Raw genomic sequence first — 13,010 nt, 5'->3', positions numbered from 1 at the left:
GCCACTTAAAGTACGGCTTAAAGTGGTTATATGGACAGATAATCCAATCTCCGCTGTGGAGCTTTGCAGCTCCTTCAGGGTTATCTTTGGTGTCTTTGTCTTTGTCCCCGGAACCACCCATACGTAAAAATGTATGCACACATGACTGTAAGTCGCTTTGGATAAAAGCGTCTGCTAAATGGCATATTATTATTATTATTATTATGTGTTGCCTCTCTGATTAATGCCCTCCTTGCCTGGTCCGTGAGTTTTGGTGGGCGGCCCTCTCTTGGCAGGTTTGTTGTGGTGCCATATTCTTTCCATTTTTTAATAATGGATTTAATGGTGCTCTGTGGGATGTTCAAAGTTTCAGTTTTTTTTTTTATAACCCAACCCTGATCTGTACTTCTCCACAACTTTGTCCCTGACCTGTTTGGAGAGCTCCTTGGTCTTCATGGTGCCGCTTGCTTGGTGGTGCCCCTTGCTTAGTGGTGTTGCAGACTCTGGGGCCTTTCAGAACAGGTATATATATACTGAGATCATGTGACAGATCATGTGACACTTAGATTGCACACAAGTGGACTTTATTTAACTAATTATGTGACTTCTGAAGGTAATTGGTTGCACCAGATCTTATTTAGGGGCTTCATAGCAAAGGGGGTGAATCCATATGCACGCACCACTTTTCCGTTATTTATTTTTTAGAATTCTTTGAAACAAGTTATTTTTTTAATTCCACTTCACCAATTTTTACTATTTTGTGTCTGTCCATTACATTAAATCCAAATAAAAATCCATTTAAATTACAGGTTGTAATGCAACAAAAAATAGGATGAATACTTTTGCAAGGAACTGTATATCTATGTTCCCCCTTCATATCTTAATGTAAAAAAAAAGGCTAATTATTAATCATTACTTTGTAACAGCTCCAAACAGTTGTCCACTACAAGAAATGCTCACAGGTACCCTAGTTTTATAGAAAGACCCATTGCTACCCTCTTTTATAGAAAGACCCTTATACAGAATGCTGTTTTATAGCTCTAGTACTGAGTGTTGTTAGTCCGTGGGTTGTTGGACTCAATCTTTTAATTTTAGCCAGAGAAGTGGGGGGAAGAGGGGGGAAAAGAGAGAAGGACAAAGCGTGAGATAAACAGAGAAAGGGTGAGCGAGAGACAGAGTGAGGGATAGCGAGAGGGAGGGAGCGTGAGAAAGATAGATGATTTTCATTTTGAAACAGACTGGTTGTGATGCTGTGTGCCAGCTAACTGCTGGCATTTCGTGTGGGCTACGTGAGCTGTGAGCTACGTGTTTTGTACGTGAGCGTCATCTCAATCAGAGAGTCTCATACCACAGCCTCCTCCATTAATCACCCAGACACATTGGGTAGACACAGACAGAGACGCAGACGGAGACATAGACACAACCCACCAGGAACGGCTGCTCCCTACTCCCTGCTCCTTGCTCCCTGCTCCCTGCTCCCTGCTCCCTGGTCCTTGCTCCCTGCTCCTTGCTCCCTGCTCCTTGCTCCCTGCTCCCTGCTCCTTGCTCCCTGCTCCCTGCTCCCTGCTCCTTGCTCCCTGCTCCCTGCTCCTTGCTCCTTGCTCCCTGCTCCTTGCTCCTTGCTCCCTGCTCCTTGCTCCTTGCTCCCTGCTCCTTGCTCCCTCCTCCCTGCTCCTTGCTCCCTGCTCCCTGCTCCTTCTCCTTGCTCCCTGCTCCTTGCTCCCTGCTCCCTGCTCCCTGCTCCTTGCTCCCTGCTCCCTGCTCCTTGCTCCCTGCTCCTTGCTCACTGCTCCCTGCTCCCTGCTCCTTGCTCCCTGCTCCCTGCTCCTTGCTCCCTGCTCCTTGCTCCCTGCTCCCTGCTCCTTGCTCCCTGCTCCCTGCTCCCTGCTCCCTGCTCCTTGCTCCCTGCTCCCTGCTCCCTGCTCCTTGCTCCCTGCTCCTTGCTCCCTGCTCCCTGCTCCTTGCTCCCTGCTCCTTGCTCCCTGCTCCCTACTCCTTGCTCCCTGCTCCTTGCTCACTGCTCCCTGCTCCTTGCTCCCTGCTCCCTGCTCCTTGCTCCCTGCTCCTTGCTCCCTGCTCCCTGCTCCTTGCTCCCTGCTCCCTGCTCCCTGCTCCTTGCTCCTGCTCCTGCTCCCTGCTCCTTGCTCCCTGCTCCTGCTCCTTGCTCCCTGCTCCCTGCTCCCTACTCCCTGCTCCTTGCTCCCTGCTCCCTGCTCCCTGCTCCCTGCTCCCTGCTCCCTGCTCCCTGCTCCTTGCTCCCTGCTCCTTGCTCCCTGCTCCTTGCTCCCTGCTCCCTGCTCCCTGCTCCCTGCTCCCTGCTCCCTGCTCCCTGCTCCTTGCTCCCTGCTCCCTGCTCCTTGCTCCCTGCTCCCTGCTCCCTGCTCCTTGCTCCCTGCTCCCTGCTCCCTGCTCCCTGCTCCTTGCTCCTTGCTCCCTGCCCTCTGCTCCTTGCTCCCTGCCCTCTGCTCCTTGCTCCCTGCTCCCTGCTCCCTGGGACCAGGACCAGAAGTGCACTACTTTTGACCAGGGCCAATAGGACTTAATACGGAATAGGGTGCTATTTGGGAAGCACACTCAGACCCAGACACTACCGCTCCTTCTACAACTCTTTAACAAAGACCAAGCATCACACCCAGACTCCTCAGAGCCAGCGGGTTAAAGACACATTAAGACTAAAGTCATCTAAGGATTCTATTAAAATGAAATCGAGAAAAAAACGTCCCATCTTATAACACTGTATATCAATTTTTTATTGACTGTGAATGAACGCCACAAGGCTGTGTTTGCCCTTTGAGCTAAAGTCTAGGCATTGGTCTAAACTTCAGAACTCAGGCAAAGTTACTCAACACGGGAGGATCGTTCACTGAGCCATCTCTTTTACGTTCTACCCAATCCCTTGTACTTCCTTGTAACAATCTGCCCAAAACACTCACCTCTCTCTGGCTAGGACATAGAGACTAACTCTGTGTGCCTTTTCAGCTGCAGCAGAGGTTATCATTCCCCAACTCAGCCTGACTTAATTGTGACCGACCGGCTCGATTCGGTCCTGTGTGGCAAAATTTTAAATTGTGTTTTTTACATGGGATAAAAGTAAATACTCAGAGCTAAAAAAAAAAATGGTATATCATACACTGCAGTTGAGGAACAATGGGAAAGTGATTCTGCTTTGAAAGTTGATCAACTTGTAACCCCACTTTTGAGAAAATGGCCTTTGAAGCTCTTCTTTGTCTACTCCCATTCACAAAGCCTATTCCCCCTCAGATCCTCAAAAGGTTCTACAGCTGCACCATCGAGAGCATCCTGACTGGTTGCATCACTGCCTGGTTTGGCAACTGTTCGGCCTCTGACCGCAAGGCACTACAGAGGGTAGTGCGTACGGCCCAGTACATCACTGGGGCCAAGCTTCCTGCCATCCAGGACCTCTATACCAGGCGGTGTCAGAGGAAGGCCCTAAAAATGGTCAAAGACTCCAGCCACCCTAGTCATAGACTGTTCTCTCTGCTACCGCATGGCAAGCGGTACCGGAGCGCCAAGTCTAGGTCCAAAAGGCTTCTTAACAGCTTCTACCCCCAAGCCATAAGACTCCTGAACAGCTAATCAAATGGCTACCCGGACTATTTGCATTGTCCCTGTAACAACGTCATGTATTCGGCACAAAAGCTCATACAGGATAACTTGTAGTCGGAAGTTTACATACACCTCAGCCAAATACATTTAAACTCAGTTTTTCACAATTCCTGACATTTAATCCTGGTAAAAATTCCCTGTCTTAGGTCAGTTAGGATCACCACTTTATTTTAAGAATGTGAAATGTCAGAATAATAGTAGAGAGAATGATTTATTTCAGCTTTTATTTCTTTCATCACATTCCCAGTGGGTCAGAAGTTTACATACACTCAATTAGTATTTGGTAACATTGCCTTTAAATTGTTTAACTTGGGTCAAACATTTCGGGTAGCCTTCCACAAGCTTCCCACAATAAGTTGTGTGAATTTTGGCCCATTCCTCCTGACGGAGCTGGTGTAACTGAGTCAGGTTTGTAGGCCTCCTTGCTCACACATGCTTTTTCAGTTCTGCCCACAAATGTTCTATAGGATTGAGGTCAGGGCTTTGTGATGGCCACTCCAATACCTTGACTTTGTTGTCCTTAAGCCATTTTGCCACAACTTTGGAAGTATGCTTGGGGTTCATTGTCCATTTGGAAGACCCATTTGCGACCAAGCTTTAACTTCCTGACTGATGTCTTGAGATGTTGCTTCAATATATCCACATAATTTTCCTTCCTCATGATGGCATCTATTTTGTGAAGTGCACCAGTCCCTTCTGCAGCAAAGCACCCCCACAGCATGATGTTGCCACCCCTGTGCTTCACGGTTGGGATGGTGTTCTTCGGCTTCCAAGCATCCCCCTTTTTCCTCCAAACATAACGATGGTCATTAAGGCCAAACAGTTCTATTTTTGTTTCATCAGACCAGAGGACATTTCTCCAAAAAGTACGATCTTTGTCCCCATGTGCAGTTGCAAACCGTAGTCTGGCTTTTTTATGGCGGTTTTGGAGCAGTGGCTTCTTCCTTGCTGAGCGGCCTTTCAGGTTATGTCGATATAGGACTCGTTTTACTGTGGATATAGATACTTTTGTACCTGTTTCCTCCAGCATCTTCACAAGGTCCTTTGCTGTTGTTCTGGGATTGATTTGTACTTTTCGCACCAAAGTACGTTCATCTCTAGGAGACAGAACGCGTCTCCTTCCTGAGCGGTATGACGGCTGCATGGTCCCATGGTGTTTATACTTGCGTACTATTGTTTGTACAATGAACGTGGTACCTTCAGGCGTTTGGAAATTGCTCCCAAGGATGAACCAGACTTGTGGAGGTCTAAAAGAATGTTTCTGAGGTCTTGGAATTGATACAGTGAATTATAAGTGAAATTATCTGTCTGTAAACAATTGTTGGAAAAATTACTTGTGTCATTCACAAAGTAGATGTCCTAACCAACTTGCTAAAACTATCGTTTGTTAACAAGACATTTGTGGAGTGGTTGAAAAACGAGTTTTACTGACTCCAAACCTAAGTGTATGTAAACTTCCGACTTCAACTGTATATCCTAACATCACTTTGTCGGGGCAAAGACTCAACATCAAAACTCAAAAGAACAGACAATGACTCTTCTGTTTCACCAAACGACGAGCATCACAAACACCGAAAATCTTCCCCTTCAGTTAGTCAACTTTCACAATTTACCGCTACCCCAGGAATCACTTCCTTGCCTGCTCCCTCTGACCAGCAGAAAAAAATAAAATAATTACCACTTCCTGCTTCCTGTGCTTGTCTTGAGTGTGGTAATAAACATGTGTTCTGTCCTGTTTCCTACTGGGACAGTTGCACCTATAATCTAAACCGGCAACACTATCAGAGACCACCACATGGTGGCGCTTTTCTACATTCGTTGTTGTTATATTTTTCCCGTACCTTGTACTTCCTTGTTGTCACATTCTGCCCAATACCTTGAACTTCCTTGTTGTTACCTTGAACTTCCTTGTTGTGGTCCTCTGTAGCTCAGCTGGTAGAGCACGGCGCTTGTAACGCCAACGTAGTGGGTTCGATCCCCGGGACTACCCATACACAAAAATGTATGCACGCGTGACTGTAAGTCGCTTTGGATAGAAGCGTCTGCTAAATGGCTTATTATTATTACATTCTGCCCAATACCTTGTACTTCCTTGTTGTCACATTCTGCCCATACCTTATACTTCCTTGTTGTCACATTCTGCCCAATACCTTGTACTTCCTTGTTATTACATTCTGCCCATACAGTGAGGGAAAAAAGTATTTGATCCCCTTCTGATTTTGTACGTTTGCCCACTGACAAAGACATGATCAGTCTATAATTTTAATGGTAGGTTTATTTGAACAGTGAGAGACAGAATAACAACAAAAAATCCAGAAAAAAGCATGTCAAAAATGTTATAAATTGATTTGCATTTTAATGAGGGAAATAAGTATTTGACCCCTCTGCAAAACATGACTTAGTACTTGGTGGCAAAACCCTTGTTGGCAATCACAGAGGTCAGACGTTTCTTGTAGTTGGCCACCAGGTTTGCACACATCTCAGGAGGGATTTTGTCCCACTCCTCTTTGCAGAACTTCTCCAAGTCATTAAGGTTTCGAGGCTGACGTTTGGCAACTCGAACCTTCAGCTCCCTCCATAGATTTTCTATGGGATTAAGGTCTGGAGACTGGCTAGGCCACTCCAGGACCTTAATGTGCTTCTTCTTGAGCCACTCCTTTGTTGCCTTGGCCGTGTGTTTTGGGTAATTGTCATGCTGGAATATCCATCTACGACCCATTTTCAATGCGCTGGCTGAGGGAAGGAGGTTCTCACCCAAGATTTGACGGTACATGGCCCCGTCCATCGTCCCTTTGATGCGGTGAAGTTGTCCTGTCCCCTTAGCAGAAAAACACCCCCAAAGCATAATGTTTCCACCTCCATGTTTGACGGTGGGGATGGTGTTCTTGGGGTCATAGGCAGCATTCCTCCTCCTCCAAACACGGCGAGTTGAGTTGATGCCAAAGAGCTTGATTTTGGTCTCATCTGACCACAACACTTTCACCCAGTTCTCCTCTGAATCATTCAGATGTTCATTGGCAAACTTCAGACGGCCCTGTATATGTGCTTTCTTGAGCTGTGGGACCTTGCGGGCGCTGCAGGATTTCAGTCCTTCACGGCGTAGTGTGCTACCAATTGTTTTCTTGATGACTATGGTCCCAGCTGCCTTGAGATCATTGACAAGATCCTCCCGTGTAGTTCTGGGCTGATTCCTCACCGTTCTCATGATCATTGCAACTCCACGAGGTGAGATCTTGGCCGAGGGAGATTGACAGTTATTTTGTGTTTCTTCCATTTGCGAATAATCACACCAACTGTTGTCACCTTCTCACCAAGCTGCTTGGCGATGGTCTTGTAGCCCATTCCAGCCTTGTGTAGGTCTACAATCTTGTCCCTGACATCCTTGGAGAGCTCTTTGGTCTTGGCCATGGTGGAGAGTTTGGAATCTGATTGATTGATTGCTTCTGTGGACAGGTGTCTTTTATACAGGTAACAAGCTGAGATTAGGAGCACTCCCTTTAAGAGTGTGCTCCTAATCTCAGCTCGTTACCTGTATAAAAGACACCTGGGAGCCAGAAATCTTTCTGATTGTTTTTTATATATTTTATAATTTTAATGTTATCTTTTTATTTATTTATTTTTGTCTTTTTTTTTTTTTTTTGGGTGGGTAGATCAGCTTAATATTGCAGATAGATTGTAACTTCCATCAATGTAATTGTCTGCATCACTTCCAATCCCCCATGTTTTTTATATATATACTCCACTTTATTACTTTTCAACCCCGCCATCCTTTCCCTACTTGGGGTAAATTAGTGAACAACAATGCCCAGGCCTCTACTTCCAGCCTATACTTACTATCTACTCCTTATGAACACATTCAATTTTACAATAATTCTATTTTATTTGTTTTTGCTCCTGAACTTCTTCTACTCTCAACCTCTCCGATCATTTTCATGATGTCCATCCGGTTTGCTTCTATATGCCATATCTTTCTAACTGTGCTCTTTCCCAAAAGCTCCCAACATACAATCTATATACTTATTATGGACACAGTATGCTTACATGATTAGTTATCTTGTTATTTTTTATTGTTATTTGTTATTAGTCCCATCCTTCAATTCCATTCAATACCTCCCATCTATCTTTTAACACCAACCATATAGGATTTCTATTTGCCATATATATTTCAACTGTACTGTGATGTTTTACAAAAGTTCAGAACCTTTCTATTCTCATTGCTTCTACAGATTGTGAATTAAAAATAAACATTTTTGCTAAAAGTATTATTATATTATTGATTGATTGACTATGACTTTTCAGATCACCCAGTAATGCTATCTGCAAGGTTAGCTTCAGGTAAATATTGCAATCCTTTAGCCATTCCTGGGGGTCAAATACGTATTTCCCCCATTAAAATGCAAATCAATTTATAACATTTTTGACATGCGTTTTTTCTGGATTTGTTGTTGTTATTCTGTCTCTCACTATTCAAATAAACCTACCATTCAAATTATAGACTGATAATTTCTTTGTCAGTGGGCAAACGTACAAAATCAGCAGGGGATCAAATACTTTTTTCCCTCACTGTACATTGTACTTCCTTGTTGTCACATTCTGCCCATACCTTGTACTTCCTTGTTATTACATTCTGCCCATACCTTGTACTTCCTTGTTGTTACATTCTGCCCATACCTTGTACTTCCGTGTTGTTACATTCTGCCCAATACCTTGTACTTCCTTGTTGTTACATTCTGCCCATACCTTGTACTTCCTTGTTGTTACATTCTGCCCATACCTTGTACTTCCTTGTTATTACATTCTGCCCATACCTTGTACTTCCTTGTTGTTACATTCTGCCCAATACCTTGTACTTCCTTGTTGTTACATTCTGCCCATACCTTGTACTTCCTTGTTATTACATTCTGCCCATACCTTGTACTTCCTTGTTATTACATTCTGCCCATACCTTGTACTTCCTTGTTGTTACATTCTGCCCATACCTTGTACTTCCTTGTTGTTACATTCTGCCCATACCTGTTACTTCCTTGTCGTTCCTGAACCAGCGGATGTGCGCTGCAGGCTTGCTGCCAGATGTGGTGCAGATCAGAGTGATCTCATCTCCCTCCATGGCTGGCTTAGTGAACCCTGTGATCTCTGGGCGCTCTGGGACTCCTGCAGGACAACAACAATCCATAAAGAACACCAAAATCAACAACAGCAAAACACCAGTCAACAAGAAATGCATTGACATAACATCACGTTAGGTTAGCCACTTAAAACCCTATTATGTCATTACAAATACTGTATGCCCTTCTAATAACCATAATCAACATGTATTCTTGATGTATAGTGAGATGCCTTCTTGCCTATAACAATCAATATGCTTCCATCAACCTTTAAGGGATCATTAAACGACTACTGCTGTCTGAGTTAGGAGCATTAGCACTGTGTAATTGTCTGTCCTAAAGTGCGTAGGGATCCACCCTAATCCATACATTAAGTCTCTCTCACACACACACACACACACACACACAGTCTTGTACAGCTAACCTTGTGGGGACATACAATTCAGTTCCATTGAAAATACTATTTTCCCTAACCCCTAAACATTTACATTTTTGTCATTTAGCAGACGCTCTTATCCAGAGTGCATATATGATTGAGTGCATATATGTTTTTTTTTTTTTTTTCATACTGGCCCCCCGTGGGAAACGAACCCACAACCCTGGCGTTGCAAACATCCCTGCCGGCCATTCCCTCCCCTACCCTGGATGACGCTGGGCCAATTGTGCGCCGCCCCATGGGTCTCCCGGTCGCGGCCGGCTACGACAGAGCCTGGATTCGAACCAGGATCTTTAGTGGCACAGCCTTAGACCACCTGCGCCACTCAGGAGGCGAACCTAACCCTAACCCAAAAACCTAACCTTAACACTAACCCTAAACCGAATTCTAACCCAACCACTAATTGTAACCTTAACCATACACTCCCTAGAAATAGCATGTGACCTTGTGAGGTCCCCAGTTTGTCAATAGTATAGTTAAACACGACACTCACCCAGTACAGAGAGGAAGGCCTTGGTGGTCCTGACAGGCATGGTGAACAGGGAGCACGTGTACTGGCCCTCGTCTGATAGGCTGATGTCACTGATGCTGATGGTAAGCTCCGCCCACGATGCCCGAACCAGCTCGATCCGGTTGTCCCTCAACGCTGGGGAACACAGACACACAGTGAACACATAGTAAACACACACACACACACATCGCTGGGGGACACAGACACACTGGACCATGAGACACACATCGCTGGGGGACACAGACACACTGGACCATGAGACACACATCGCTGGGGGACACTGGACCATGAGACACACATCGCTGGGGGACACAGACACACTGGACCATGAGACACACATCGCTGGGGGACACAGACCACACAGGACCATGAGACACACATCGCTGGGGGACACTGGACCATGAGACACACATCGCTGGGGGACACTGGACCATGAGACACACATCGCTGGGGGACACAGACACACTGGACCATGAGACACACATCGCTGGGGGACACAGACACACAGGACCATGAGACACACATCGCTGGGGGACACAGACCACACAGGACCATGAGACACACATCGCTGGGGGACACTGGACCATGAGACACACATCGCTGGGGGACACAGACACACAGGACCATGAGACACACATCGCTGGGGGACACAGACACACTGGACCATGAGACACACATCGCTGGGGGACACTGGACCATGAGACACACATCGCTGGGGGACACAGACACACTGGACCATGAGACACACATCGCTGGGGGACACAGACACACAGGACCATGAGACACACATCGCTGGGGGACACAGACACACTGGACCATGAGACACACATCGCTGGGGGACACAGACACACAGGACCATGAGACACACATCGCTGGGGGACACTGGACCATGAGACACACATCGCTGGGGGACACAGACACACTGGACCATGAGACACACATCGCTGGGGGACACAGACACACTGGACCATGAGACACACATCGCTGGGGGACACTGGACCATGAGACACACATCGCTGGGGGACACTGGACAATGAGACACACATCGCTGGGGGACACAGACACACTGGACCATGAGACACACATCGCTGGGGGACACAGACACACTGGACCATGAGACACACATCACTGGGGGACACTGGACCATGAGATTGGACCATGAGACACACATCACTGGGGGACACAGACACACTGGACCATGAGACACACATCGCTGGGGGACACTGAAACACACATCGCTGGGGGACAATGGACCATGAGACGCACATCGCTGGGGGACACTGGACCATGAGACACACATCGCTGGGGGACACTGGACCATGAGACACACATCGCTGGGGGACACTGGACCATGATACACACATCGCTGGGGGACACTGGACCATGAGACACACATCGCTGGGGGACACTGGACCATGAGACACACATCGCTAGGGGACACTGGAACATGAGACACACATCGCTGGGGGACACAGACACACTGGACCATGAGACACACAGTCATAGGATCCAATATAGTTCATATTCCTTCAGATGGGAGGAGTTTGTCTCTACTCTGTAGAGGGGTGCCATATGAAACATAGCCTGTGTGTATGTACGTACGGCTAGATGGAAGTGTCTGTATGTACGGCTAGATGGGAGTGTCTGTATGTACGGCTAGATTGGAGTGTCTGCAGATAGGGCTAGATGGGAGTGTCTGCAGATAGGGCTAGATGGGAGTGTCTGCAGATAGGGCTAGATGGGAGTGTCTGCAGATAGGGCTAGATGGGAGTGTCTGCAGATAGGGCTAGATGGGAGTGGCCGTAGTTAGGGCTAGACAGGGTGTCTGAAGGGACGGCCAACTGTGCCTTGCGGAGGCAGGATTAAGAATGTATAATTTATTAAATGAAGAGGCCTCTCCCTGTGCTCTCCTGTGGCTGGCAGGCTGTATCAGCAGCTACTACTGCTGAGTGGGATACACTGGATGTGCTCTCATGTGTCAGATGACCTATCTGAGAAAGGTGTGTGTGTGTGTGTGTGTGTGTGTGTGTGTGTGTGTGTGTGTGTGTGTGTGTGTGTGTGTGTGTGTGTGTGTGTGTGCATGCTTGCGTGTGTGTACCTGTGTGTTGCGAGTGTGAGTGTGTGCGTCCGTGTGTTTGAAACGCTGTGTGAGAGATGACAGGTTTGGGATGACCTTTTTGTTAGCAGCATGGTGCTACTTCAGCTTCAGAAGACGCCAGTCACACTTCAGTGAACATATCACCACAGACCAGTCACACTTCAGTGAACATATCACCACAGACCAGTCACACTTCAGTGAACATATCACCACAGACCAGTCACACTTCAGTGAACATATCACCACAGACCAGTCACACTTCAGTGAACATATCACCACAGACCAGTCACACTTCAGTGAACATATCACCACAGACCAGTCACACTTCAGTGAACATATCACCACAGACCAGTCACACCTCAATGAACATATCACCACAGACCAGTCACACCTCAGTGAACATATCACCACAGACCAGTCACACCTCAATGAACATATCACCACAGACCAGTCACACCTCAATGAACATATCACCACAGACCAGTCACACCTCAGTGAACATATCACCACAGACCAGTCACACTTCAATGAACATATCACCACAGACCAGTCACACCTCAATGAACATATCACCACAGACCAGTCACACATCAATGAACATATTACCACAGACCAGTCACACCTCAGTGAACATATCACCACAGACCAGTCACACCTCAGTGAACATATCACCACAGACCAGTCACACCTCAATGAACATATCACCACAGACCAGTCACACCTCAGTGAACATATCACCACAGACCAGTCACACCTCAGTGAACATATCACCACAGACCAGTCACACTTCAATGAACATATCACCACAGACCAGTCACACTTCAGTGAACATATCACCACAGACCAGTCACACTTCAGTGAACATATCACCACAGACAAATCGTCTCACTACTCTCTCCAATCAATCCTGAAAATTGTTATTTTTTTACTTGACATGGATAAAATATTCAGATACACCGCTGACTTGCATATTAAGTTAATTAATTCTCTAGTGCATTGGTATTACTGTATATCTTTGCATTTATGCATTAAATATGCTGAATAACATTCTTCATCCTGATTTTTTTCACCAGTTAAAGTTGAGAGGGCATGTTTATTGCTCAAAGTCAAATTCACCAAATGAGCCTCATTTATTATTCTGTCTAGATGACCTCTACAGTGGAGAGCCAAGGGCATGGAGGTCATATATCCCAGGGTTTCCCAGACTCGGTGTGTGTGTGTGTCTGTGTGTGTGTGCACTACCAGACATGTAAT

General features: G+C 46.4%; 1 protein-coding gene across 2 annotated transcripts in view; it reads right to left on the bottom strand.

Annotated features, from left to right (window-relative positions):
• The window catches only part of cadm2b (cell adhesion molecule 2b), a 407,615-nt gene that overhangs the window by 55,719 nt on the left and 338,886 nt on the right, over positions 1-13,010 (bottom strand). For both annotated transcript variants that reach the window (XM_041876742.2, XM_041876743.2), the window contains 2 exons: positions 9,641-9,793; positions 8,620-8,757 (listed from right to left, as the gene is read on the bottom strand). In XM_041876742.2, the coding sequence (XP_041732676.2) occupies positions 8,620-8,757; positions 9,641-9,793 (291 nt within the window). The remainder of the gene's footprint in view (positions 1-8,619; positions 8,758-9,640; positions 9,794-13,010) is intronic.

This window comes from Coregonus clupeaformis, chromosome 5 (assembly GCF_020615455.1).
Source record: "Coregonus clupeaformis isolate EN_2021a chromosome 5, ASM2061545v1, whole genome shotgun sequence".
In the NCBI taxonomy this organism is placed as follows: Eukaryota; Metazoa; Chordata; class Actinopteri; order Salmoniformes; family Salmonidae; genus Coregonus; species Coregonus clupeaformis.
The sequence above is the reverse complement of the archived record's forward strand: the minus strand, read 5'-3'. Positions and strand labels throughout refer to the sequence as shown.